This window comes from Homalodisca vitripennis, chromosome 3, assembly GCF_021130785.1.
Source record: "Homalodisca vitripennis isolate AUS2020 chromosome 3, UT_GWSS_2.1, whole genome shotgun sequence".
NCBI lineage: Eukaryota > Metazoa > Arthropoda > Insecta > Hemiptera > Cicadellidae > Homalodisca > Homalodisca vitripennis.
The window spans coordinates 12,639,056-12,665,534 of NC_060209.1; the positions used below are offsets into that span (position 1 = coordinate 12,639,056).

The window sequence follows — 26,479 nt, forward strand, 5'->3', positions numbered from 1 at the left end:
TAAGACTTTTACAGAAGCCAATCAAATTTGAGGACTCCTTTTCTCTGATGTCCTTGGGGCTGAGGAGATACGCCTCTAGGAATTTTTTCCTAAATTGTAGTTTTATCAGGACAACTTAGCCATATGTGTTGCGCTGATTCTTCTGCTTCTTTGCAGAGTCTGCATTCATCAGTCTGGCTAAGACCCACTTTCATAAGGTGTTTTCTAAGGGGGAAATTCTATAGAAAACAGTTAAATCAATTAGGAATTTTGTTTAAAAACTTTACAAATTATATTAAATCTGGATTTAATGATAAACTTTAAAAGTATTGGTCTGCGAGTTAGCACAAAAATGCTGCTATTGTGACAAATCCTGGGCTCTTCTGACACCCAAGCAGATGTAAGTTACACCACTGCAAAACACCCAAGACTAACATCAAGGACGTAGCCAGCGAGGAAATCTAAGGAGTCCAGACCCCACCAAATTTGTAATTTGTTCAATTACTTTTTTAGTAATTATTATTATTGTTTGAATAATTCAGTATTACTGACATGTACTGCTGAAAGATCATTCTCTACAAACAAACGGGTCAAGAACTTCTTAAGGAACAAAATGGGGCCTTACTCTCTGTCCACTACGGAACCCCCCCCCCCAACATTTTTTCCTCGCTACATTCTTGACTATGATCAAAAATGATCTTAGCCCTTTGAGGTAATATATATATATATATATATATATATATATATATTGATTGATTATGAAATTTGGGGCTCTGAATGTACTAGAACTAAACTTGTATTCAGGCTCCAAAAGAAAGCAGTGAGGCCATCTTTAAAAAATCGCAGCATACTTCATGCAAACCTAAACAAGTAGAGTGATTGATAACAGGAGAGCAAGACATAAACACAAGTAGTACCTAAAACTGAATATATGAATATTTTATATTTAAATCATTTCATACTAAAAAACTTTTAATAACAACACAAATGACTAAAGTGATTGAATTATTATTTATTTTTACAAAATTACATAATAGAAACATCAGCACTTACAGTATATTTAATTAATATTACATCTCGAACAAACAATTATTACACAAAAAAACTAAAGGGATCAAACATTGTGATTCCATTTTTAAATTGAAAAAGTCCTAGAACTAATAAAAATAACGGCATAATTTCAATGTATACTGGAAAATTAAAAAAATTATAACCACTTCAATATTTTACACTAAGCAATGTCTTCATTTACAATAATAGTCTGTACCTGTAATGTATTGTAGCACAAATTTGAATTGGGTATGAGTTATAGCGGAATTATTAAAATTCACATTGAATGTCTTTTATAGTCCAATTTATTCAGGTATTAGATTTTGTTATAAACTCCCTCAATTCTATAAAGGCATTATCTAAAAGAACAACTATATTGTTACCGGTACATGTTACAAAGTGGTTGTATTTGTGATAACAGTTGTGTTTGTACATGGTCATAATACAGTCTAAGCTATAGAAGCTGGGATTAATAATGTTTTAAATAGTTTTGAGAGTAAAACCATATGTTCTGCTACAGTATTGATTTTTTCTAGTTTTTGACAGTATTTTACATGATTTTGGTATAAATTGAGATTGCTATGGTATAAAAAGTAAACAGCTATTTTCTTCATATCATACTGGTAGGAAGCAGATGGTGGTAAAAGGAAACAGCAAATCAAAATTTTGTAATGTGTCAGTTGGTGTACCACAGGGATCGGTGCTGGAGCCTTTCTTCTTTACTGTGGCAGTAACTGATTTTGCTCATAACATGCCTTGTAATACAGTACTCTATGCCGATGACATACTCTTTTGAACACTAACAAAAAAAGAACCTTGTATTGTCAGATCAAACAAGAACAGTAAAGGAATGGTTCAAAGCTAACTTCCTAATGCTAAATAATGATAAAATCGAGCAAGTATTTTTCTCCCTAAATATAAATATTTATAATAGCTTTACACCTGTTCAGCTGTTCAGGAATGCATTTATACAGTTTAAACTATGTTGGGATTTTTTCGTGCAAAATATTTGTAAAAAGTTTTTTAGAGATACATTTATTAAGTTCTGTGTAAATCCAGATATGCTTATTATGCATTCTCCCACACTCAGAATATATGGAACTGTATTATGGGTTAATAGAAGTGTGGAAAAACAGGAATGAATTAGGAAAAAAGACCATAAGAGTAATTAAAGGTGTACCACAGAGATTTTTCTCTATACCATTTTTAATGAATTACAAGTCCTGACTCTCCTAATGTATATACTCATATTTATAGCTCACTAATAAGAGTAAAGGAGAACCTAATGTATCAGCTAAGGCAGGATGACCACAGTCATGCAACTAGAAATATGTCAAATTAAAAAAGCCAAGAAAATTCATATTTGCATAGAAATAATTTTGTTTAATAAATTGCCCAAAAAGCATGGTTGGTTAAAAATATTTTATTCCATAAACCAGTATCTGGAAAGCAATATTGGTATTATTATGTTTTATGTTTGCTAGTAAATGTGGTCACTAGTTTAATTTTAATTTAATTTACTTATTTTAAGATTGAACACTATTTCATCTTACTATTAATATCGATCTTTAACTCATACATACATTACCGTAGTTGTTATTATTTTATTTTTCAGTTGTTTTATTGCTTTTTGCTAACTTTAATACTTATTAATGTTATTTATTCATATGTTTTAGTTGTTATCATTGGTTGACTTGTATTTTAACGATATTTATTTTTAATAGTAGCAATTACGGTCTTTATTGCCGATGTCAATTACATTGTAGTAAATGTTTAAAGACAAATAAAAAATCATCAATCTTCAATCTTGGATCTATATTGGAAAATTAGGCAATTATTACTTCACAAGAGCATAGAGAAAGAAAATACACATTTACATTTTTCTGAGAGAAGGCATATTGGTAGTGGTAGAGAAACTTTCATCTGAAAACGTTTGAAAGCTTCTCATTTACATGTTTTAATTATTAATATAGATTTATAGTATTTTATATTATGAACTTTTATGTTGTTCCACATATTTTGATGCTTCACTCATGCATATATGTATAAATAACTTATAAATTTAAATATGAGTAATCAGGATTATTCTATAAAAGTGTCAAATGTAAAGTATGAAATTTATTGGTCTTAATCTTTCAAATCTTAATTATATTGATAAAAATATTAAATTCAATCTGTATCATACAAACTAATAAAAACAATTCTGTTTTACCCAGATATTTACCCTAATCTTTATAACTAGTAATTATTTACTTAATTAAGTGGCTTTATATTTCTGAATATACAAAAAACATAAATGTAATATCTTAATTGATACATCATGAACTATATTTATTAATATATTTCTCATCTATTTTAAGACACATTTAAGATTTTAATAGAGACATCTAAAAATTTGTCTAACATTACATATAAAAATTAGTGTAAATACTAATACTCGTAAATAAATATTACTGAAGAAAATGTGCCAATGATAAGAGTACAGCACAGTAATAAAACTGTATAACGATGAATCAAGCAAAGTAAACTAAATCTATAAAACTACACAATTGTTTCTAACTGCACTTGGTGCTAAAGCTATGTTGTTTGGTGAGCTTAACCTAGGAGAGCTTGTAGTAAGACTAGAAAAGAAAGAGAAGGAGAGATAAGGTAGTGAGAGCTGAACAAGCGACGGCAAAGGTAGCCTTCGACTCTTGCGGGGGGTTCCACAGTTTACTCGTCATATCTTGCGGTAAGTCGACAAATACCTGGAAAACATGACTACATTAATTTTTGAAACTTCTAAAATGTTACAAGGAAGGAGTATGCAACCCCATATGTTGTGTAACAGGCATCGCTAAGGCTACTTGCAAAAGTTACAAATCTGTTTCTAATTTCATTCTCGAGCAAAGAAGTAGCCAACAAGGGGGTCCAAGGAGTCCGGACCCCCCAAATTTTTAATTACTTTTTTAGTAAACAATTATTATTATTATTATTATTATTATTATTATTATTATTATTATTTAGATAAATCAGTATTACTGAAATGTACTGCTGAAAGATCGTTCTCAACAAAGAAACAGGTCAGGGACTTTTTATAGAACAAAATGGGGACTTACTCTCTGACGACTACGGGAAAATATTTATCTGGACCCCACCAAAATTTTTCCTGACTAAGTTCTTGATTACAATTATTTTATTATTTGTTTGGTCTTAATCGTCCTTTTCACATTGAGTAGAACTGTTGTAGTTGTTTTTGACGTGTGGTTCACGAATACCATAATACGTCCTGAGGACAGATAGACAGACAGGCAATATACAGAAATGAAAGTTTTGCATCCCTCCAACAGAAGAAAGAAAAACTGTGTCAGCCTACGAATGACAGTCTTCAATGAAGCTCGGCTGAATTTCACGGTTGGATATGCACCATCGTAGAGCTCATTCCTGTCTATGTAGAAATAAAGTTTCATGAAAAATTAAAAGTTTACAGATGGACTCTTTCTGAAAGAGGTTAAGTGGTAGAGAGGACTTTATAGTCCTAAGTTCGCCTCTACTAAAGACATTTTTCATTTCATTCCATTTTTTTTCATTTCATTTCATTTATAAAAACATTATTCCACGTGATACATTCACATTTTTGTTAATTAACTTAGGCTTCATAGCAATTTTCGAATAGTAAAAGTTGTGAGCTAGGGAGCGTATTACAACGCAAGGTACTCTGAAATAAAATCTTGTCACGAATCTTTAACATTGACTTTCCACTCTATTATAAACAAATGTATTTATTCTGGTATTTTCCCGTTGTCATCATGATTACCCAAGACCAGTGTAAAAATATTCGCTAACACTCAGCCAAATCTCATGGAGTGACATGCACCATCATGTTACTAACTCAGTGTTGCTAATATATAAATGAAGCTTCATGGAAAATTTCATGTCTATATGTCAGTTCATTTTCAACATATCATGCGGATAGACAACAGACAAAAATTAAATTTTTTCCAGCCCCATGAAAGATAGGCTTCACCAATGCTCAGCCAATAAGTACTAACATTTCTTCTATCAATTTATAATCTATGAAATGTTTTCATTTTCTTAAATCGTACCATTTATAAATTCCTTGATGATTTTTTTACTATGACAAATTTAATTTGTTCAAATAAAACTGAGCACAATTTACTACACAAAGACTAATAAATATAAAGAGTTACTGTTTTTGGAAGTAGAAATCACAAAAGGTTATTATGCTTTTAACTTGTGTTTCGCTGACTTCCAAGTTTAACTACCCACACCCGTTATACATTTTTATATTATAGTATTTTCCTTTTTAAATACAAATCAATCTATTACATTGAATAACGCTATATTTTTTCAAAGAAAACAAAGTATAATAATATAAAAATGATTTTATTTCAACAATAAAACACAGATCCTAAGAACCCGCAAGGAACAAAAACCCAGAACCGATTAATTTCTTACATTGTTATTGCTTTATCAAACTAATACCATTTTTCAAGTCCTATATTATCATGATGCATAAATACGTTGCTTAAATTGAACTACTTTTCATTACTCGATCGAGCTGAAAATTTTACATATAAACTCAAATCTTGTGACATGTTATTTTAAATAAATTTAGAACGATTAAATTATCTGGGCGCCGTCCCACTGGCTTCTAACATAGAATAACTCTAAGAAATGCACTGGTGAATAAAAATCCAGTATTTTAGTTACTTGTTTAAAGTTAACTTTGCATCACTATAGTTATTTTACTAATTTGTGTTAAATATACCAAATTAAACAGAAGAGGAGAAGTGTAACATTTAGATTAAAGTAAAATGCACTTATAAAGCATGATTAATGCGCATCATGATAATGGCACAATCCCAAGAAACTAGTAGAAATTTATTTAAATTTAAAAAAATTATATTACTCGTTCTGTCTATACCTTGTTTGGTAAATGCTGCGGTAGATACATTAAATGATTCCATATAGTGTTTCTTGTCCTGTATTTTCTTTCCCCAGATGTATTCTCTTCTCTGCCTATCATCACTATGGTTTGATGATAGAGATTGTGAACATTTGTGATCCATACGTGTCATCTTGTTACATTTATTATTTAGTTCATCCAGTGAAAACTTATTTAACTACTAAACTTTGCGCAAAGAGTCATGAGGCTGATGTCTAGAATCGTGACCAATAGAGAGATGTCCAAATCAAACAAGTAACATCGGAAAGGAGAGTTACGATGATAACATGCCAACAGCCGATGTTTGATGTCCTTACGAACTTTCTTTTGGCAACTGTTGATAAGAATTGCTGATAGTCGACTTTCCGCTGATTCTTTCTTCAACTGCACGTGTTGGAAAACAGCAACAGCAGCTATGGTAAAACCAATGTAGCTTGATAAAGAAGCTTTATGCCTTAAAAAATAAACAAGATTCCAGTTCAAACTTCCGAACACTATGAGGGGTGTCCAAGTAACCGACACGGTTGCGATCCAAGCCAAGTAGATCCAGTAAAACACTCTGAGGTCTTCTTCAACAGAAACTAAAGTTCCTTCAATTTGTTTCAATAAATTAATCTTTTTCAGCTTTGAAGCTAAATATTCAGCCCAAGCAAGTTGCTTCTGTGGACAGTCCTGGTGTGAATTCAGCAACTGTGTATTTTCTTCCATTACAACAGTTTTCACTCCCTCGAGATCTTCACTGATAAAGTTCTTGATCCGCAAGTATTTAGTTGCAAAAAGAAAGAAACCAAAGAAACAACTGCATTTAACAGCATTGAAATAAGTATCACATAATTCAAATAAGAGTCCTCTTTTTGTGAAATTCGAATGGCTTGGCGATGACACGAAAAACAGAAGATTCTCATTCAAATGAACGAGGTATACGATCGACATACCTAAAGTCACAGATTTCTCCAAATAACTTAAAGAAACATTCGTGCCCTTTAATTCCAGGTGATTTTCAATTACAGCCATGTTTAGAGCCGCTGATATTTTGGCTCCACTGCATTTTACAGCAACAATCAAAGTGTACAATACAATCATCTTAGTCCATAACTCATGGATATTTCGTACATTTCTAAAATATGCTGCATAAGATTCTTCAATATCCACAGTAATGTATACTTCTGTTGTAAGGTAAACAACAAATATGGACACAGAATGGAGTATTCTGCTCAGAGTAGGTCTCAGATACTGTAATGACACAATGCTTGTCCCAAGAAAAGCTTCAACTGTGAAGAGATACTTAAAATGTTTAAAATTGTCATACATGATTTAATCACAAAAAGATAAAATCTATTACTACCTATTTCGAGCATATCTTACTGTAAAGCCACATAAATGAAGGAAAATTTAATGTAGGCAATAGCCTATGTGCAAGGAATCAATCATACAAGGTACTCTAATACATGTTTGTAATTGAATTATCACACCTTGTGGTTTTGTTGTGTCACTGAAAATAATATTATATTTGCAGTCCATTACAATTTAATCTTTTGTATTTGTAAAAGCTTAATGCTATTGACTGACTACCAATATATCTTAAGGACCACTTTGCCTAATGAATTGAAAGTTGCCATTGTTGTGAGTGTCCAATTATTATTGTTTAATATCCAATTATTAAAGAGAATACATTCTAATTTGTCTTAGAGATAGACTACTATCAAAATTAATTTAAATCCTGGTGGAGTCAAAACCGAAGAAGTTTCTCATAAGAATAAGACCCAACCAGTGGTTTTCCCAACGTATTTTTTAAAAGTACCTTATCAAATACATTATAGTTGACATTAATAAAAAGTAAACTATATTTGTAAACTATACCTAACGTTTGTTAACTGAGTTTGTCTTAAGAAATCTAAAATTTGTCACTGTAGATGACTGTAATTAAAAAAAACTTAATTTACAAAAATATATTCAACAGAATACTTATACATTATACATGTAAGATTTCTGTACGAAAGTAAAACAAATAGAAGAAGAATAAATGTAAAACTTAATTTTTGAACTTATTTTGATGACTGCTGATTTGATAGAATTGCAGAAAGCAACATTGTCAGAAACGGATTGGTGCCATCGGATTTCCTGCATTCCTTGGTTGGACATGCACCATCAAAGAACTCATTCTTGTTGGCTCAGCGTTAGCAAATCCTATCAATCGTGGGGCTGGAAAAAGTTTCATTTCTGTCTGTCTGTCTGAGTTGACAAGAATGACTTGTGGTGGTGCATGTCCAACCAACAACATTTTACTGAGCATCATTGACTATTGCTCAGTAAGCTGACACAACTTCTCTTTTGTCTGCTGAGGAATTTAAATATTTATATTATCAGTGAACGAGAACATGGGCAGAGCCCTTGACTCCTATCCAAGAGGCACAAAGCATTGTTGCCTTGCCCATAACGTATTAATTGTTCCTTTGTTATTTTTATCTCGACATAAGTCTGTTACTAATTCATCTTTCTTGACTGTAGATATTTCAAAGCAAGGTAGGCTGCTTCAGATCTTTCCTTTAAAAAGAGCTACATACTTGGGAGCTTTTCAATGATGAGCTCAAAAAGTAATTTTTAAAATAAGAAAAACTTGTGCAATTGATTTCCAGTAAGTACTAGCCCAATAGTCCAGTCAATGCATTCTGTAAAACAGCTGGAGGGAAAATGTATTATAAAGCTAATTTTTCTCCCAACGACTACTACAATGTAGACAAGTGCCTGGCTAAAATTCCCCACCCCTACCCCTGTCGCTTCCCCCTCAACTAACTTTAAAGGTAGCATTTGCAAGCTTTTGGTTTACATCACATATCTTTGTAAATATGAATTGTAGAAGTGTGATATTTTAACTTTTATTTTCCCTAGGTACATTTTATACAGATAGGGTTATGTTACATTCCTGGAAAGATTTCTTAATTTTCTGAAAAACACAAAATTTTGTCTGATCAACAATTTTGTTTCAGACTAGGGAAATCAACTTTTGGAGCAATCACACAACTTGTAGATTTTATTGTAGAAGGCTTTATACTCATCAAAGAACACTCAGTGGTTTTCTTGATCTCTCAAAAGCATTTGATACTGTTAATCATGGTATATTGCTACACAAGCTGGAAGGCTGTGGTGTACGGGGGATAGTACACCAGAGGCTTTACTCATACTTGAGCAGCAGCAGAAGTCAATGTGTTCAGGTCCAGAATGTAGTATCAAGTAGTATTAGAATATACCAAGGAGTCACAGGGATCTATCTTGGGTCCTATCTTTTCTTGATTTATGTGAATAACATCCATACGTCAGCCTTATATGGGAAAATCATTCAATACGCAGATGACACAACTCTGTTTCCGGACTGATTCTCCGACTTCTTTGAAGATTCAAACCTTCATTGACCTTAATTCCTGCATTCAAAATTTTCTGGTAAATAATCTCAAAACTAATAACGAAAAGACAAATTACATCAACTTCTTTATACATGGGTTGAATACTTATGAAACCCCAAAACTAATAGTGGGTAACATTGTTCTGGAGGAAACTAATTCTGCTAAATTGCTCGGAATACACCTAGATAAAGGGTTAACCTGCAAAGTTCACATTGAAAGTGCATGTGCTAAATTGGCAACTGGAATTTTTTCCTTCGAAATTTATCAAAGCTTTGTACGTCTGATGTTTTAATGATGTTCAGGTATGGCTTACAATGGATTAATATTTCCATACCTGTCGTACGGAATTTCTCTGTGGGGCAGTTGTGCCATATCAAACTTGGAAAGAGTATTCAGACTGCAAAATAAAAGCTGTTTGAATTATCGCAAAATTTAACAACAGAGAGTCACGCCAAAGTGTCTTCAGGGAGCTCAACTTAATAACTCTATCCAGCTTGTATATTTTAGAGACTTTATTTACTGTCAATTTCTGTGTATATTGACACAGGGCAGTGATATATGTAGATACGAGAGAAGAGCTCAGGAGTGCTTTTGAGCCCGACAGCATAGAACAGCAGCATTTGAATGCCTCCCTTCTCAAGCTGGGATCAAACTCATTAACAGACTCCCTAAAACACTATATTTAGAAACAAATCCAAAAACATTTTAAACCCAATTACAATACTACCTGGTGTCTTGTGCTTTTTACTCAGTTGGTGAGTTCATGGAGCACACTTGGAATTGATATTCGTGGCGGTGTTGCAATCCTGGGGGTTGATCCCATGAATTTTGAATTTTCTTTCTTCGTACACGTATGAATGTGTGCCTGCATGCAGCTGTACGGTATGAAAAGTCGAGTGAATGGATTTAGTCTTTAAGATAAATACTGTGAAAAATTGGTATTGTTGACTATTGCAATACAATGTAATTAATATATATTGTTAACACATATTTTACTAAACATGATAGATTAAGAGCTAATTACCAAAATGTTAACATTTTGGGTTTGATATTGTATTTTTCATGTATTGCTCTGTATCTTTTTATTTTCAACAACTTGACAAAACTCTCTTTGAAATCTGCCAACTGTAACAACCCTCATAAAAGAATTTTCAGGAGATTATATGCATTATCGTCAAACATGGCTAAATTTAAAGCCAACATAATCCTAAAATTTTTATACAAACATTTATATTGTTGTCCCTCCTCAGCTCACAGTTCCTTAAGATTCCAAGGTTGGGCTCATACTCGTACCTTATCCTTGCCGATGGTGTTGATCAGCAACCTAAGCTTGTTGTAGTCGATGTACTGTCCCTCCCCAGCCCACAGGGTGAGAGAAGTGCCAACTGTAGACGAGTGTACCAGGGAGGTCAGCGTGTCCAGGGAATTAGCTGCTATCCCTGCGTGAACTGGGAACGTCACTGGATACACCACATGGCTGTCCATCAGCACTGATGTCATCTCGTCTATGTGTGCCGAGCTGTAGCTCACTGCAATAACAGCACATACTTCATGATTAATTTGAATCAGATAATTTAGGATGTTAGTTAATCGATAACTTGAAATAAAAACCTCATCAGGTGTTTTGTCTCTCCAATAGTCAACTGGATGAATAGGGAAAGGACATCTTCCATTATTTCGATTCTCCCTTTTGTCTGGAATTTAATTACTGTATTGTTATTTTTAATAACAGAACTAAAACATTTATTTTCCTTTCCTGTGTATATTTATAGTAAATTTATTTACTCACTTGGAGTTTAATGTGTTCCAACTACAACTTTCTAAAATGTGCAAATATTGTTAATAATTCGTCCACAGTTCAAAATTGCTGATATGATATACTGCAACTAATAAAACGTAATCGTGAAAGTAGCTTTATATACAGCCTTGCATAATCAATTCGTAGTACTTTTCTATTAGGAGCTGTCCCTAAATTACGTAACACTAAAACCGGTCTTTTCAGATCCCCACCTCCCCCCCCCCTTGTAACGAATTTATAATTATAACACTAACAGGTGTGTAACACTGCTGAAACCCCCCCCCCCCCCACCACCTTGGGACATTACGTAATAATTAAGGGATGGTCCATTATTAGTTAAAAAAAGACAAATTGACTGCTTGACATATGAATTTTTCGAGTTGAGGGATGTATATTAGATGTCTAGAAGTAAAATAAAGTACTGGATTTTTAATGAATATTTCCTGCAAACACTATCGCTGTTTACACATCAAAACCGCAATAGGGTTATATTCATAGAGTTACAATAAATATGTAAATTACATTTTTTTATTAGCTGTTGCTAGATCTTGCTGAACACAATTAAATCTCACAAAGAAAACTCACTCAGAAAAGATAAAAATTATAGTACCTATATTGTAATGGAAAGTTGATACTCACAAGTCTGGGAAGAGTTGGGGTTCACAGCCCAGCCTGCGCTGATAGTTGCCAGGGGGAACTTGGTAACACAGGTCCTCAGGAAGTAGTGAGGGTCAACCACCTCCTTGCCCGGTCCGATCCCAGGCCCTCTCAAGATATCAGCATTCACCCATACCGGGAAGTTCACCTGGTGGGCAAGTAGTGCATTAGTTTCGTGATACAGCACTCAGAGCAAGGACGTAATCAGCAAGAAAGTCCAAGGGGTCCGGACCCCCACAAATTTTAAATTATTTTTTTTTAGTAAACAATTATTATTATTTCAATAATTCAGTATTACTGACATATCCTGCTGAAAGATCGTTCTCAACAAAGAAACGGGTCAAGACATTTTTAAGGAACAAAATGATGCCTTACTCTCTGTCCACTACGGGAAAATATCAATTGTCTAGACCCCCCCCCCCAAATGTTTCCTGGCTACGTTCTTGACTCAGAGCCTGAGTATACTTTTTTGGATGACGAGGAATTTTCATAGGCTTGTCCAGGAATGAAATCAGGATTTGTACTTTTTGAAATTTAGCAGCTTTTTTGCTCTTTTAAACTTTCATGTCAAAATCTACGTACCTATAGGAACAGTGAAAGCATTCTATATTGCCTAGTACAGCAGTATACATACAAAGATTATGAAATATCCATATTTCCTTGACTACAACAATAAAAAATGTTTTTCTAACATTTTCACTGTTTTTACGGCAGAAATATCAGATAAATACAGCTTCCCCAGAATTTTACAAACTATTGCACTAATATATACAGTAATTTATTTCTATTTGTTTATACAACGTTCATAAATAATAACAGTTTCAAATTATAATAATTTACATATTTTAGCTGGCTGTTTTAATATTTGCACAACTTTTATTTCAGCTCTTTCATAACAAAGACCAAAGAAAATATCTCTTCAAAAAATGTTGCACTTTGACTACAAAGTAACAGTGTCTGATGTTCAGTAAAATAACTCTTCACTTTAACCTGTGGTACGAACAAGATGTACATCTTACAGATTTTTCTACCTATGTTTAAGATATATGACAACAGCTGTTTAAAGTTAGAACAAATAATGGTTATGTCCAAGTTATTAGGTGTAGTAGAGCAAAACTTACAAATGTTCAGAATTCTCAGGTCATTTTTAGAAATGATTGTTTTTTCCATACTTGGTAGGGTTTCAAGATAGTGGCTGTAAACAGGTTTTGAGAAGCATACAATAACAGGATTTTTCCAAACATTTGCCATCATTCAGTGATACAAAAATCAGTAACACTACGTTTCGAGATCTGCAATCTGATCTCTTCTTCAGATGAATAACTAATCTAACACATAATTATAAACTAGGTTAAAGTAAAACAAATCATACCAGAGCGTTGTGACACTCATAAGTCAAGAATTATAACAACCATGTTGTGTGTCAACTCCATGTGGACTAACTCTAAAACATGCACTAAACATTAATATTATAACTGAACTACAGAATATAACAATCTAATAATAACTGATCAGTTCTATGTGGTTGGTCGGTGAGTGCAGACCTATTGTGACCTGTATTCTGTAGTTCAGTTATAATTAGTGTATTGTTAATAATAAGTCCATGTTCTAGAGTTAGTCAACATGGAGTTGACACACAACATGGTTCACACAAAGAGGTCAGATTGCAGATCTCAAAACGTAGTGATTTTTGTATCACTGAACCAAGGATGTAGCCAGTGAGGGGGTCCAAGCGGTTCGGACCCCTACTAAATTTTCAATTTTTTAAAAATTGCTTTTTGAGTAAAAAATTATTATTATTTAAATAATTCAGTATTACTGACATGTACTGTTGAAAGATGGTTCTCAACAAAGCAACGGGGTCAAGAACCTTTTAAGTAACAAAATGGGGTTTTACTCTCTGTCCACTAAGGGAAAAATGTCAGCTGTCTGGACCGCCCAAACATTTTTTCCGTGCTACATTATTGCACTGAATGATGGCAAATGTCCGAAAAAATCCTGTTTCCTTCACAAACCTTCAATTGTAAAAAAAACTTAAAACAAAGTATAAAATAACATCAAATCGTTACAAACAATATTGTATATTTTTCAAATATAATTCTTAATTTACAACAACAAAACCAAGACCAATTAAAAAAAAACTTTATATGCTTTTTAATATAAGGTTTCATAATAAAAAAAGCTTATTTACATACCAAGTACTAACATTGTGTACAAATTAACCTTTAAATTAATACAATGCCTCTTTAGTTTGATGTTTCAAGACGGCAGCCACACTTGAAATCAACAATTATTATGACCATGCTTGGCTTGAAGGAACTGTTCTAGATAGCAAGGAAAAGTGAAATCAACAATGTAATGAAAATTAGAAAGATAATAAACTGTCATTCACTTTCAAAGCATTACAATTTTATAATAAATCGAAGTCTTGAATAAATAAAATTGTAAATCAGTTATAATAATACACTAATACAGTATGAATAAAATATACCATGAAAAATGATAAAAACTATCGTATAAGTTTTCTTGATCACACAAAATTTAAAAAAATGCTGATACGTTTCAGAGCTTTGAAGAGCTTTAGTTAATACGTGTTACACTGTTTTAGTTTCACTGTAACATCTTATGTCTGAAGATGACTCTGCACGGCAAGGTTGCAATATCTAAATTATAACTTTTTAATGTGGTGTGAATCAGAAAGCTTAGAAAATATCATAGCTTAAGCTTAAGATTAATCCAGCAGGGATCACTTCTGGCTTGTTTATACCTTTCAGTTGAAGCTACCATTGGGCACAGCAAAAACCGATATGTCACTTAAATCTGGGAAACCTTATGGATGTCCAGGAGCGTCATATCAGTAACCGCAAATGTCGAGATTCTGGGGTTCAAGAGAAATTCGGTAGGTCTAGTCTACTGTGGGAGATGACTGTTGGAGTTGGTGGGGTTTGTTCCCTAACCTCAGAGGTTCTTGCTAGCCTCAAAAAGGCTGTACCACCCCCTGCCTGCTTTGACTGGAGAGGCTGGTTCAGAGCTAGCCTCCCCTTCTGTCGTTGGACATGAATTTGAGATTTAGTGCCATAATTCTTCCACATGGATTTCGATAGGAGGCGGCCCTACCTCTACCTTACACATTCAGAATATCCTGTCACTCCGGAAGCAGCGCTAAGGTTCTTATAGGACTAAGTGCAATTTTTAAGCTTCTTGTTCTAAGAGAACAAGAAAAAGCTTAAGATTGAAGATTGAAACAATCATGTGAACACACCTCTGCTCTTGCCAGAAACTGCTCCAGTATGTTCTCTGAAGCTCTGAAGGCTGCAGTGGTCTTGAAGTCAAGTTTAATTCCCTTTCCCCGACGTCTCTGGAGCACGGTGTCCAGGAACTGCTCCAGAGAGAGGTCACTGACGGTGGTGGGGGGGTGACCCATCACTGCCAGTGGGGGACCTCCAACAGCACCTGATAGGTGACCCGCCACTATGTCCGCCTCTATCATCATCACGTCACCTAATAAAGAAAATAGAGATAGTAAAAGTAAAGTTCATAAACAATTTTTGATACTTTACTATTATACGGGGTTACTTTGTCCCTATCTAATATATGTTATTGGGCTAGATATAAGTAGGTAAATACATTTATATGTGTTATAAATATAAAAAGTTAAAGTTAACATTATTAACGTGTGCTCATGTGGTCTGAACTTGAATTTGGGTACTATCTCGAGGAATGTTTTTCTTTTTTCACCAGAAGTCCGGGGGCATCAAAGCCTGCACTGATGACCAGAGACATTTCCGATTGGTAGTTTCCTGAAGTCAGATCATATTGGATTACCTGTTACATTATCTGAGGTCCCTCGATGCCACCTCTTACTTCTGGTGAAGAAAGAAAAACATTCCCAGAGATGATACCCAAATTCAAGTTCAGATCACGTGACCACTTGTAAAAGTTAACTTTAACTTTGGTACTACTAGTACTATATTTACGATAATCTAGTCTAAACCTACTTATATAACGTAATAACAAGTAGAAGGTAGAGACAGAGTAGTCTCCGAATAATTACCCACTTTTTGGTGTTCCTTAAGGAAATAGACATAACATCAATCGTAAAGTAACATTCTTGAAAGCGTTTTCATGGAATTAACGTACTTCACGATGAAAACTGAAAAGTACCCAAAAAACTCCATTGGATTATATATTATTCATTAATTATAGAGATGTTATGAATGTTAACAGTACTAGTACAAATAGTATGATACACACAACTATGTGCAGGTATTTTTTCTAAATTAATGTTTCAAATTTTTATTTAAGCAGGGTACTGATAGTGTAGATCATGTTTATGTAGGTTTAGCTACTTCAATAAGTCTTTCTATAGGGCTGGAAAATTTAACAAAAATAAAACGAATTTAAATTCCAATTTCAGTATTATCTAAAAAAATAAATTACATAATTATTAGATTATTATGATAGTTTAGGTGAAGGTAACCTATAATATGATTTACAAAGTTGCAAAGCACGGGTAAATTATTTGAAATTTTGGAAATCAGCATCTAAAAATTATACGAGGTAAAATGTAATCTTGAATCCGATAATAAATAACAATTTTATTTTTCCCATTTTTCCAGTGAAGCGAAGAGATTGATCTTAACAGCTAGCCCATCAGAAACTGGTTTAGTATTTAAATAACTGGTTTAGTATTTCCCTTCTTGTTAAACTAATGAATTTATATAAATATTTAAACTGTTTATAATTAGTGGATTTAAAATGTATATAAACCACCATATTTTTAAGCTAAATACTGTTTAAAAATCATTTATTTTGAATTTTTGACTAGGAGAGGAGGTGTAAAATAATTTCTAGATTATCGGACCTTGTCACTCCATCGTTTGAAAGTGAACTGATGCTTTCTATATAGTTTTTTTTTTAACATTTTTAAAATTTTAACATTAGGAAATATCCAAAGCTAAATCATGTTAAATCTTGCCACAATCTGAAATGAAAAGTCATGAATGATTACAGCAGACAAAATGAACATTGACCTCTGTAATAAAAAGCAGCCTTTCCTTTGAATAGGGGCTCATTTATCTTTGCCATCTTAAAAAATGCGGCCAGCATTGATTTGTTTATCCTCCCCCTCGACCCGAGAGGCGGGTACCAAACATTTCGTGGCGCCTGCAATGGTGAAAACCCGTTTGCAGCTGATCGGTGTGTTAAGATTGCGTTTTCGTAAATGTAGGCGCAACTTTTACAAACATGTAATTGATGTGGGATCCTATTTGATTTTTTTATTTTACATGCGTTGAACTTTTCTTTTACGGTTATCAAACAGAAAACTGTATTTTGGGGGTGATTCGAAGACGTAATTACCGGCTGAGATGTTTTTCTTTTTTTAATGTTGAAATTGTGTTTGTACAAATAAGTGACACTTATAAACTTAAAAATATGTAATGTAATAACATTTACTTGTGTGTAAATATTAAATTGGATTATTATTTGAAGTAGTGTATGTGTATATATATATATATATATGTATATATATATATATATATATATATATATATAAAATATTTTTCATGACTACAATGTTTGAAATATTAAAAAATATTTAATGAAAGAAGTCTACTTGTATAACATATAAACAGTAGGGACACTGTGTATATAATATATATATATATATATATATATATATATATATATATATATATATATATATTCATTTTATTTAGGTTGTAATTTTATGGATCATTTAATTGACAATATAATGTGAGTAAAAATTATAGATACACTCTGTTTAGTTTATGATGGATAAAGATGGAGGGATGGAACACGGAATACCTTTTTAGGAAATAGAAGTGAAATTCTTAGTCACTGTTACAACTTTTCCCCTTTCCCCAAAATGAGATTTTGGGGGCTGCTCAAAATCTTTAAATGTAAAGAATTAAGTGAACAGAAACTGATTATGACACTAGACTTCCTCAACACTGATAAGATAAGGGAGGCCTGCCCTGCAGCAGATAATAACTGTAAAACAGGTTTTAGTTTGTAAGGAAAGTGGTTGTCTATTGAAGTTACTTAACTCCTGAATTCGGATGTTCATATTTTGCCTCAATCAATTTTTAATTAATTAATTGTGGGTTGAGATAGACAGCTCTAGTTTCTACTGTTCTTTTATAAAGACCTATCAAATGTCATTTAATGGGGGTATACATTTAAAAATGTTTCAGCCGCCTCTTCCCCCAAATCTCATTTTGGGAAACTGGGCAAAGTTGAAACAGTGACTAAAAAGTTCACTTCTAATTCCTGGAAAGGTGTCCCGAGTTCCATCCCTCCATCTTTATCCATCAAAAACTAAACAGAGTGTATCCGTACTTTTAACTCAAACTGTATATATAGTGTCACTTTATTTAGGTAACGATTGTATGGATTACTGAATGAGTTGAAAACATATTCAATCTGTTTGTTTAATTGGAAATTCCTAATTTCAATTTTATAAAAATTGACAAATTAAAAGTTTTTGCTTTTGTTAAAATCAAACGGAAATTTCTCAGATAACCCGACAGATGAAGCTTAAATGTAAAACACCAAACTCTGAGAAAGGCCAATAATTTCCGAACCAATGAAGGGCTACAAGCTACTTTCAGGCTGATAAGTGATACGCTACATAGTCCGTCACTACTAGGCTCAAGTGAGCACTTACAATGTTGATATCGCCACTTGAAATAACGAAAAAACTGTGGTACTGCTCAGTTTAAAGTGACACGCATACTATAGTGAATGTTCACAAACAGTCACTGTATGGTAGTGGTAGAAATAGATTTTATTATGCTGAGTTCAACAATTCCTTAACGAGAAGGTTTATGGCTTACAATAGTTACAGAACTATACTTACAGATTATAAAGAACTAGCTGTTTCCCGCGGCTTCGCACGCTTTTCGTAAGCGATACCCGTGTATGTGCACTTCTGGCTCAAGTAAATTATACTTCCAACGCCGATGTAGAGTTTGCGACGATCAAGAAAATCTGTATATGTTTATAGCCATTGTACACGTAAATGACGTGTTTTATTATAAAGTGGTCTAACACTCAAGCTTTAAGTTCAACCAGAAATTTATCTTCAAGACAAATATACATCATAACGTAGCGCCTTCAAATAGTGTTTGGCTATTAAATATTCGTAACTGTCTCGTAATTGCAGTTTATAATGTGCAGGCGCTTTGAAAACTATTATCTTTGGCAACGCCACCTGGAGGCGAGTTACATCAATAGACATAGCATAGAAACCTTCTTCATGGAAAAATACATATACATACAAATTTTCGTAATGATCGGTCAAATAGTTTACGATTCCATAAAGGACAAACACACAAACATTCATTTATATATATATATATATATATATATATATATATTATATATATATATATATATATATATATAATTGGTGGAAGGGGGCAACTAATTATATCTATATAATTAGTTTAGTTATATAATCTATATAACTAAACTAGGGTACTCACTCCATCCTATGGAAACGTACCCTAATACAAACAACGTAGGCAGAAATGTAAATATTAGATAAGAACATGATGGTTTCATAGGGAGTTCTGATAGATACATACAGAATTCGAAACTTAAATACTTTAAACCGTTGCGATACATTAACATTCGAGTATTTATTTTGCCTAGTGTGTATATCTGAAAAAATTAAAGTTAAACATAATTGTGTATATCTGAGCAATTATTAAACATAATAATTGCTCAAATATGACATTAATAAACAAAAATATACATCAGGGATCAGAAAAAGGTTTTCAAATTATTATTTGTTTGATTGAAAATGTAAGTTATTATTTTTTAAAGAATTAATTATTGATAAGTGTGAAGGTATATTTACATACTAATGCTATTTACATGGTAATTGAAACTCCTTCACATTATACATGTACCTTTAGCTAAATACGGAATGACCTTTAAGTCACGCACATCAAAAGGTAATCGAGTAGTAATAAAAGGTAATCAAGTGAAATAAAATATATTTTACGAACTTTAATTATTACTAGCATACACAATTTATTTACATATATTCTCACAATATTCGTTAACAACATATGCATATGATCGGCTTGTTAAGTACCGTTCAACAATAAAATCTCGTTGAGAAAACGTCATGTTTAGAAAGCAGTGAACTCAACAATAGTACGGACTTAATGTTGCTAGTATCCATTTCATTGGTGTTTATATCTTTCCGGTAGTACATTTAATCTTATCTTGCAGGAGTCAATATAAATAATTCGTTGAAACTAATATTTACAGAAACGTTCCTTTTGATGTGAGCGACTTAATGATTTCTCTGCAGTATTGGCATTCTAGAAAGTAATGTTTTAATAAACTATAAAATACTGATTGATATTTCTATAAAGAAGAGTTTTTTAGTTTATATTGTAGTGTAATTAATCGATGGCGTTTTATAACAACAATAATAGAACTGTATAGCTTTTGAGTTTAAAAGAATTTAGGAGATTATATAAGCCTTCGGAATTCTCTATTGCAAGCATTTAAGACGCTGTCTGTTCATGCAAAATGCAAACATAGCCTTGCAAATTGCAAAGTGCCGATGAGCATGTTAAGAGATGCAATTCTCCAGTAAAATGTAAACGATCGGATTTTGTAGTTGACGTAAGGGTATTTGGTATTCTTCACTGTAACTTTCTCTCCGACCGTTTACTCCTTAAGCATCGTCCCATGATACAACCCAACCTCGTGCATACGTAAAATAATATTATGTATGAAAACAGGGATTCTGTAAATTTTACCTGAACCTTTACTTACTGGCGAGCGCCTGGTGCAGCAGAGCCCGGGTGTTGCAGGCGTGGAACCACGTGATCTTGGTCAGGTCGTTCCCCACCTCGTGGAAGTACCTCCACACTTCGAGCGGAGCGTTGGACATCACGTCTGCACAAACAAACAAACAGTTCAGTACTGGTGCAGCAGAGCCCGGGTGTTGCAGGCGTGGAACCACGTGATCTTGGTCAGGTCGTTCCCCACCTCGTGGAAGTACCTCCACACTTCGAGCGGCGCGTTGGACATCACGTCTGCACAAACAAACAACAAACAGTTCAGTACTGGTGCAGCAGAGCCCGGGTGTTGCAGGCGTGGAACCACGTGATCTTGGTCAGGTCGTTCCCCACCTCGTGGAAGTACCTCCACACTTCGAGCGGCGCGTTGGACATCACGTCTGCACAAACAAACAACAAACAGTTCAGTACTGGTGCAGCAGAGCCCGGGTGTTGCAGGCGTGGAACCACGTGATCTTGGTCAGGTCGTTCCCCACCTCGTGGAAGTACCTCCACACTTCGAGCGGCGCGTTGGACATCACGTCTGCACAAACAAACAACAAACAGTTCAGTACTGGTGCAGCAGAGCCCGGGTGTTGCAGGCGTGGAACCACGTGATCTTGGTCAGGTCGTTCCCCACCTCGTGGAAGTACCTCCACACTTCGAGCGGCGCGTTGGACATCACGTCTGCACAAACAAACAACAAACAGTTCAGTACTGGTGCAGCAGAGCACGGGTGTTGCAGGCGTGGAACCACGTGATCTTGGTCAGGTCGTTCCCCACCTCGTGGAAGTACCTCCACACTTCGAGCGGCGCGTTGGACATCACGTCTGCACAAACAAACAACAAACAGTTCAGTACTGGTGCAGCAGAGCCCGGGTGTTGCAGGCGTGGAACCACGTGATCTTGGTCAGGTCGTTCCCCACCTCGTGGAAGTACCTCCACACTTCGAGCGGCGCGTTGGACATCACGTCTGCACAAACAAACAACAAACAGTTCAGTACTGGTGCAGCAGAGCCCGGGTGTTGCAGGCGTGGAACCACGTGATCTTGGTCAGGTCGTTCCCCACCTCGTGGAAGTACCTCCACACTTCGAGCGGCGCGTTGGACATCACGTCTGCACAAACAAACAACAAACAGTTCAGTATTGGTGCAGCAGAGCTCGGGTGTTGCAGGCGTGGAACCACGTGATCCAACCTTTCCTTTATGGTATGTAAGGTGGCAACCTATACCGGAACCTCTCTAGCATCAGATCCGTGGATACAGCCTTTACGGAAGAACTGACACCTGGGTTGCCTCAGGACAGAATCCTTGAAGTTCCTGATTCAATCAAGTGGTCAACTTGGAAGCTCAGGAGAAGGATCAATCCCTCCAGCAACCAATTTTAAAATCTCTCTTAAAACAACAGAACATTTATTACTACAAATAGCTAACACTTTCTAAACTTTAAGTCACTGTTTAATTCGTAGCCTCCAGTTGTGCCAAGGACATTCCATACTGACTGGAAAGAGTCAAATCAATTCAAATGAGTCATGAAGGCTCTGGCATGTTTAGTATGCGAGTGCGAGGACAACTCTAGTAGACAATAGTGTTGCGTGTGATGAGGGGGGAGAGGGGTTAGCACAACACAATGGTCTCTTGCTCTGCAGTCAGTACGTACACGCATCTTCATACACGCAGTAAAAGAGTGAAAGATACGTGTACACAAGTGACGTATCGGGAATTTGAATTTGTAGGGCTTACTGTCGATTCGTATTCAATGGGAAGAGCCCATCCCCATCCTCTTCCTCTTTGTGATTATTATGAAGAACGTGTTTGAAAGAAAATGTGTACCAAATCTTGAATAATTTAGAAAATGATTTGGTTTCCTCATTAGCAGCATTAAACCAAACAGCTTCTTCTACTACCACATGTTCTCGTCACCCAAATTAATAAAAAATTGTAAAGATGTCTTATTTTACCGGTTAAGGATAAGAAGCCTCTCTAATGCTTAACCTGGGGACCAACGGCTTAAAGGTGACTTCCGAACCAACAACGACCGGGCAGGCGGGCTGCTTGCAAGGACAGAATCACTCAGCGGTCACCCATCCAAGCAGCAGCCACGCTCGACGTTGCTTGATCCGGTTATCTCGCGATAACCGTTGTATCCGGTACACTAAACCATTGGCTAAAGTGCATTAAGCTTTTACCTACTAAGCTGCAATGTATGCCGTGAAGTTATGAACTTTTCCACTTTCACTGTTTGAATTTGACTCACGGTAACCTCTTGAATAAATCCCGAACGCGTTCGGCTGTAATGGCAATTCTTACGCAATGAATACAGGGTGGCTTTCAATTGTGATCTTGGAATATATAAATTCGACAACAATCTTTAAATGGAGAACCACCCAGTACACATCAATCAAGTAATACAAGCCAAAAGTAACAACAGATAAATTGATGTTTAATTTTATTTCTACACATTTCTATAATCCGTACTCTAGTTATAATAAAAATAAAGAGAATAATTTTAAATGGAAGTATAAATTACGACTGCTGTGATATAGGCTGCGTCACGACTAGACGCGCAAGCCTGTCCCTCTCACCGCGCTGCTAACTCGATTGCAGTTCTGTTGGGTTTTGGGAGCAAGTGAAATGAACACCCAAAAAATAATACATAATCTTTTTATTTATGAGCAAGATATGTCCAATTCGATCGAACATTAACGTTATAAGTAGAATTTTGCCACTGCCAGAGAGTTTTAATAATTTTATCAGATGGTTTCGGTGAAGTGCGCTAACGCCGAACCTGGAAGGCAAGGTACTGTATTCCGTCGTTGTCTGTTGTTTTCTTAATCTATATCACATATGATCCGTCATCTCTATTTAGAAATAATAGTTTATTTCATATTACATGCATTGCAATAACTGGATAATAAATAAACAAAAGGAGCTGAGACGCCTAAAGTGCAATAAATTGTACTCATTAGTCTAACGTGCCATGATCGTCACAAACATATATCGGTAATGAATTCATTTATTTTACGATATTCAAGCATCTAATTATCATCAACACGGAAGATAAACATATGTAGGCCATGTAACAAAAATTGTTTCCTATCACTTCATATTTCATAGCACCAAAAATTTATAATTTGTGAGGACAGTTTTGCATACTGTTGCACCAATGCTATAAGGATGGATAGACAACGTTACCCTACATTACCCTACATTTCCTCGCACGGTCTCAATAATAAACATCTAATTCTATGATTTTAAAAGTTAAGTTCTCCTTCAAGTTTTAATTTGTACGTGACAGGATATCTAAACTAGCTTAGACCACTACGGTAGTTGGTGTCTCCGTATCGCTCCCATCTAAACGAAATCACTTGTGTTTGTTTTTCTGAATTTCCCGGCATATTTGCTTTGTTACAGAACAATAGTGACAGTTATAACCGTGGAGTCATTCTGTATTCATAAGCAGTGTCACAGTCTCACAGATAAATATGTATGAGATGGGAGAGTTTGTGGTGGTGTCGTGGGGGGCGTGGAGAGGGGGGGGAGGCCAACAGCTGGAGGCTAATGGACCTCTACGGCCGGCTAAGAGACACTCCTCGGCATTCTTCGTGGCACTCATCATCGGCTCACTCCATGGTGGAGTGGCGATTGTTGTCAGTTATATTCAGTTTGTGAAATTTGAGATCAATCTGTCAAAATTGATGTAATTTTAACTTTTGCAGGTAATTCATTACGAATAGGATTTCCTGTGCGTAACTTCAGAATTTTAACATTAATTTGACGGCCTATCTGTGATGATAGTAGAGCCGTCGAACTCACTTAGTAACTTTGGTAAAAGTTAAAAAGTAAAGATAAAGAATGTCTTATTTTACCAGGCGAAGTTGCCGTCTCTAACGCAACCTGGGGACCAACGGCTTCCAGGTGACTTCCGAACCACCACCAACGGCCGGGCAGGCGGGCTGCTTGCAAGGACAGGATCGCTCAGCGGCCACTCATCCAAGCAGCAGCCACGCTCAACGTTGTTATCTTGCGATAACGCCATACTCTCTACATTGTGCCATTAGCTAAGAGATAGAGCCAAATCCTTTTGAGCAGTATGGTTTGTGAGTCCACTTCATAAACTACGGTACAGACAGGTTATTGTTTCTCTGTTGTGTTTCCAACGCAAATTTAGACTTTGTAGAATGAGCAGAGTAGGGTTAAATTGGGAACAGCATCTCGTCAAAAAAAACTTCAGCTGGTCTTAGATTTTTAATATCAGTAACATGTTATATTTAACAATTTGAATATATAAATAAAATGCAATCGATTAAAAGGGAGGAGAGACAGGGCTATGTCCCACTTTCCACTTAACGTCTAAAATGTGAAATACTAGAAAATAAATAAGCTAGAAAGTAAATAATAACGACGTAAAACTGCATGTGATTTAACATAGATCTTATGTGGGAACACTCACGATCATTTCACTACAGCCAGCTCTTAACATATATATTAAACACACTCAATGTATATCAACTGTAGGGATATTGAGGTAGAATGTTAAATATGGAAGAACTTTAGTTAGAAGGAGGAATGTACTGTATATTCCTTTCACAAACTCATTAAATATAGAAAACCTTTAACCTGTGTTGGAAGGAGGAATGTATCTTTCACAATATCTATATATATATATATATATATATATATATATATATATATATATATATATATATATTTCACGAACTCATTAAATATAGAAAAACTTTAACATTAGTTGGAAGGAGGAATATATATTCCTTTCACAAACTCATTAAATATAGAGAAACTTTAACCTTTGATAGAAGGAGGAATGTATATTCCTTTCACAAACTCATTAAATATAGAGAAACTTTAACCTTTGTTAGAAGGAGGAATGTATATTTCTTTCACGAACTCATTAAATATAGAAAAACTTTAACATTTGTTAGAAGGAGGAATATATATTTCTTTCACGAAGTCATTAAATATAGAAAAACTTTAACATTTGTTAGAAGGAGGAATATATATTTCTTTCACGAAGTCATTAAATATAGAAAAACTTTAACATTTGTTAGAAGGAAGAATATATATTTCTTTCACGAACTCATTAAATATAGAAAAACTTTAATATTTGTTGGAAGGAGGAATATATATTTCTTTCACGAAGTCATTAAATATAGAAAAAATTTAACATTAGTTGGAAGGAGGAATATATATTCCTTTCACGAAGTCATTAAATATAGAGAAACTTTAACCTTTGATAGAAGGAGGAATGTATATTCCTTTCACAAACTCGTTAAATATAGAGAAATTTTAACCTTTTTAGAAGTAGGAATGTGTATTCCTATCACAAAACTCATCAAAGAGAAACTTTAACCTTTGTTAGAAGGAGGAACGTGTATTCCTTTCACAAACTCATTAAATATAGAGAAACTTTAACCTTTGTTAGAAGGAGGACTGTATATCCCTTTCACAAACTCATAACATATGGAAGAACTTTAACACTTGTTAGGAAGAGGAATGTATATTCCTTTTACAAACTCATTAAATATAGAGAAAATTTAACCTTTGTTGGAAGGAGGAATGTATATTCCTTTCACAAACTCATTAAATATAGAGAAACTTTAACCTTTGTTAGAAGGAGGAATATATATATATATATATATATATATATATATATATATATATATATATATATATATATATATATATATTTCTTTCATGAACTCATTAAATATAGAAAAACTTTAACCTTTGTTAGAAGGAGGAATATATATATTTCTTTCACGAACTCATTAAATATAGAAAAAACTTTAACCTTTGAT

General features: G+C 34.4%; 1 protein-coding gene across 1 annotated transcript; it reads right to left on the reverse strand.

Moving 5' to 3' along the window:
* Positions 1 to 1,325: 1,325 nt before the first annotated feature.
* Positions 1,326 to 20,779, reverse strand: LOC124356581 (protein FAM151A). The gene is made up of 5 exons (XM_046807665.1): positions 20,657 to 20,779; positions 15,096 to 15,334; positions 11,816 to 11,981; positions 10,672 to 10,907; positions 1,326 to 3,776 (listed from the first exon to the last, which is right to left on the reverse strand). The coding sequence occupies exons 1-5, from the start codon at positions 20,772 to 20,774 to the stop codon at positions 3,651 to 3,653; spliced, it is 885 nt and encodes a 294-aa protein (XP_046663621.1). The 5' UTR covers positions 20,775 to 20,779; the 3' UTR covers positions 1,326 to 3,650.
* Between the last annotated feature and the right edge of the window lie 5,700 nt (positions 20,780 to 26,479).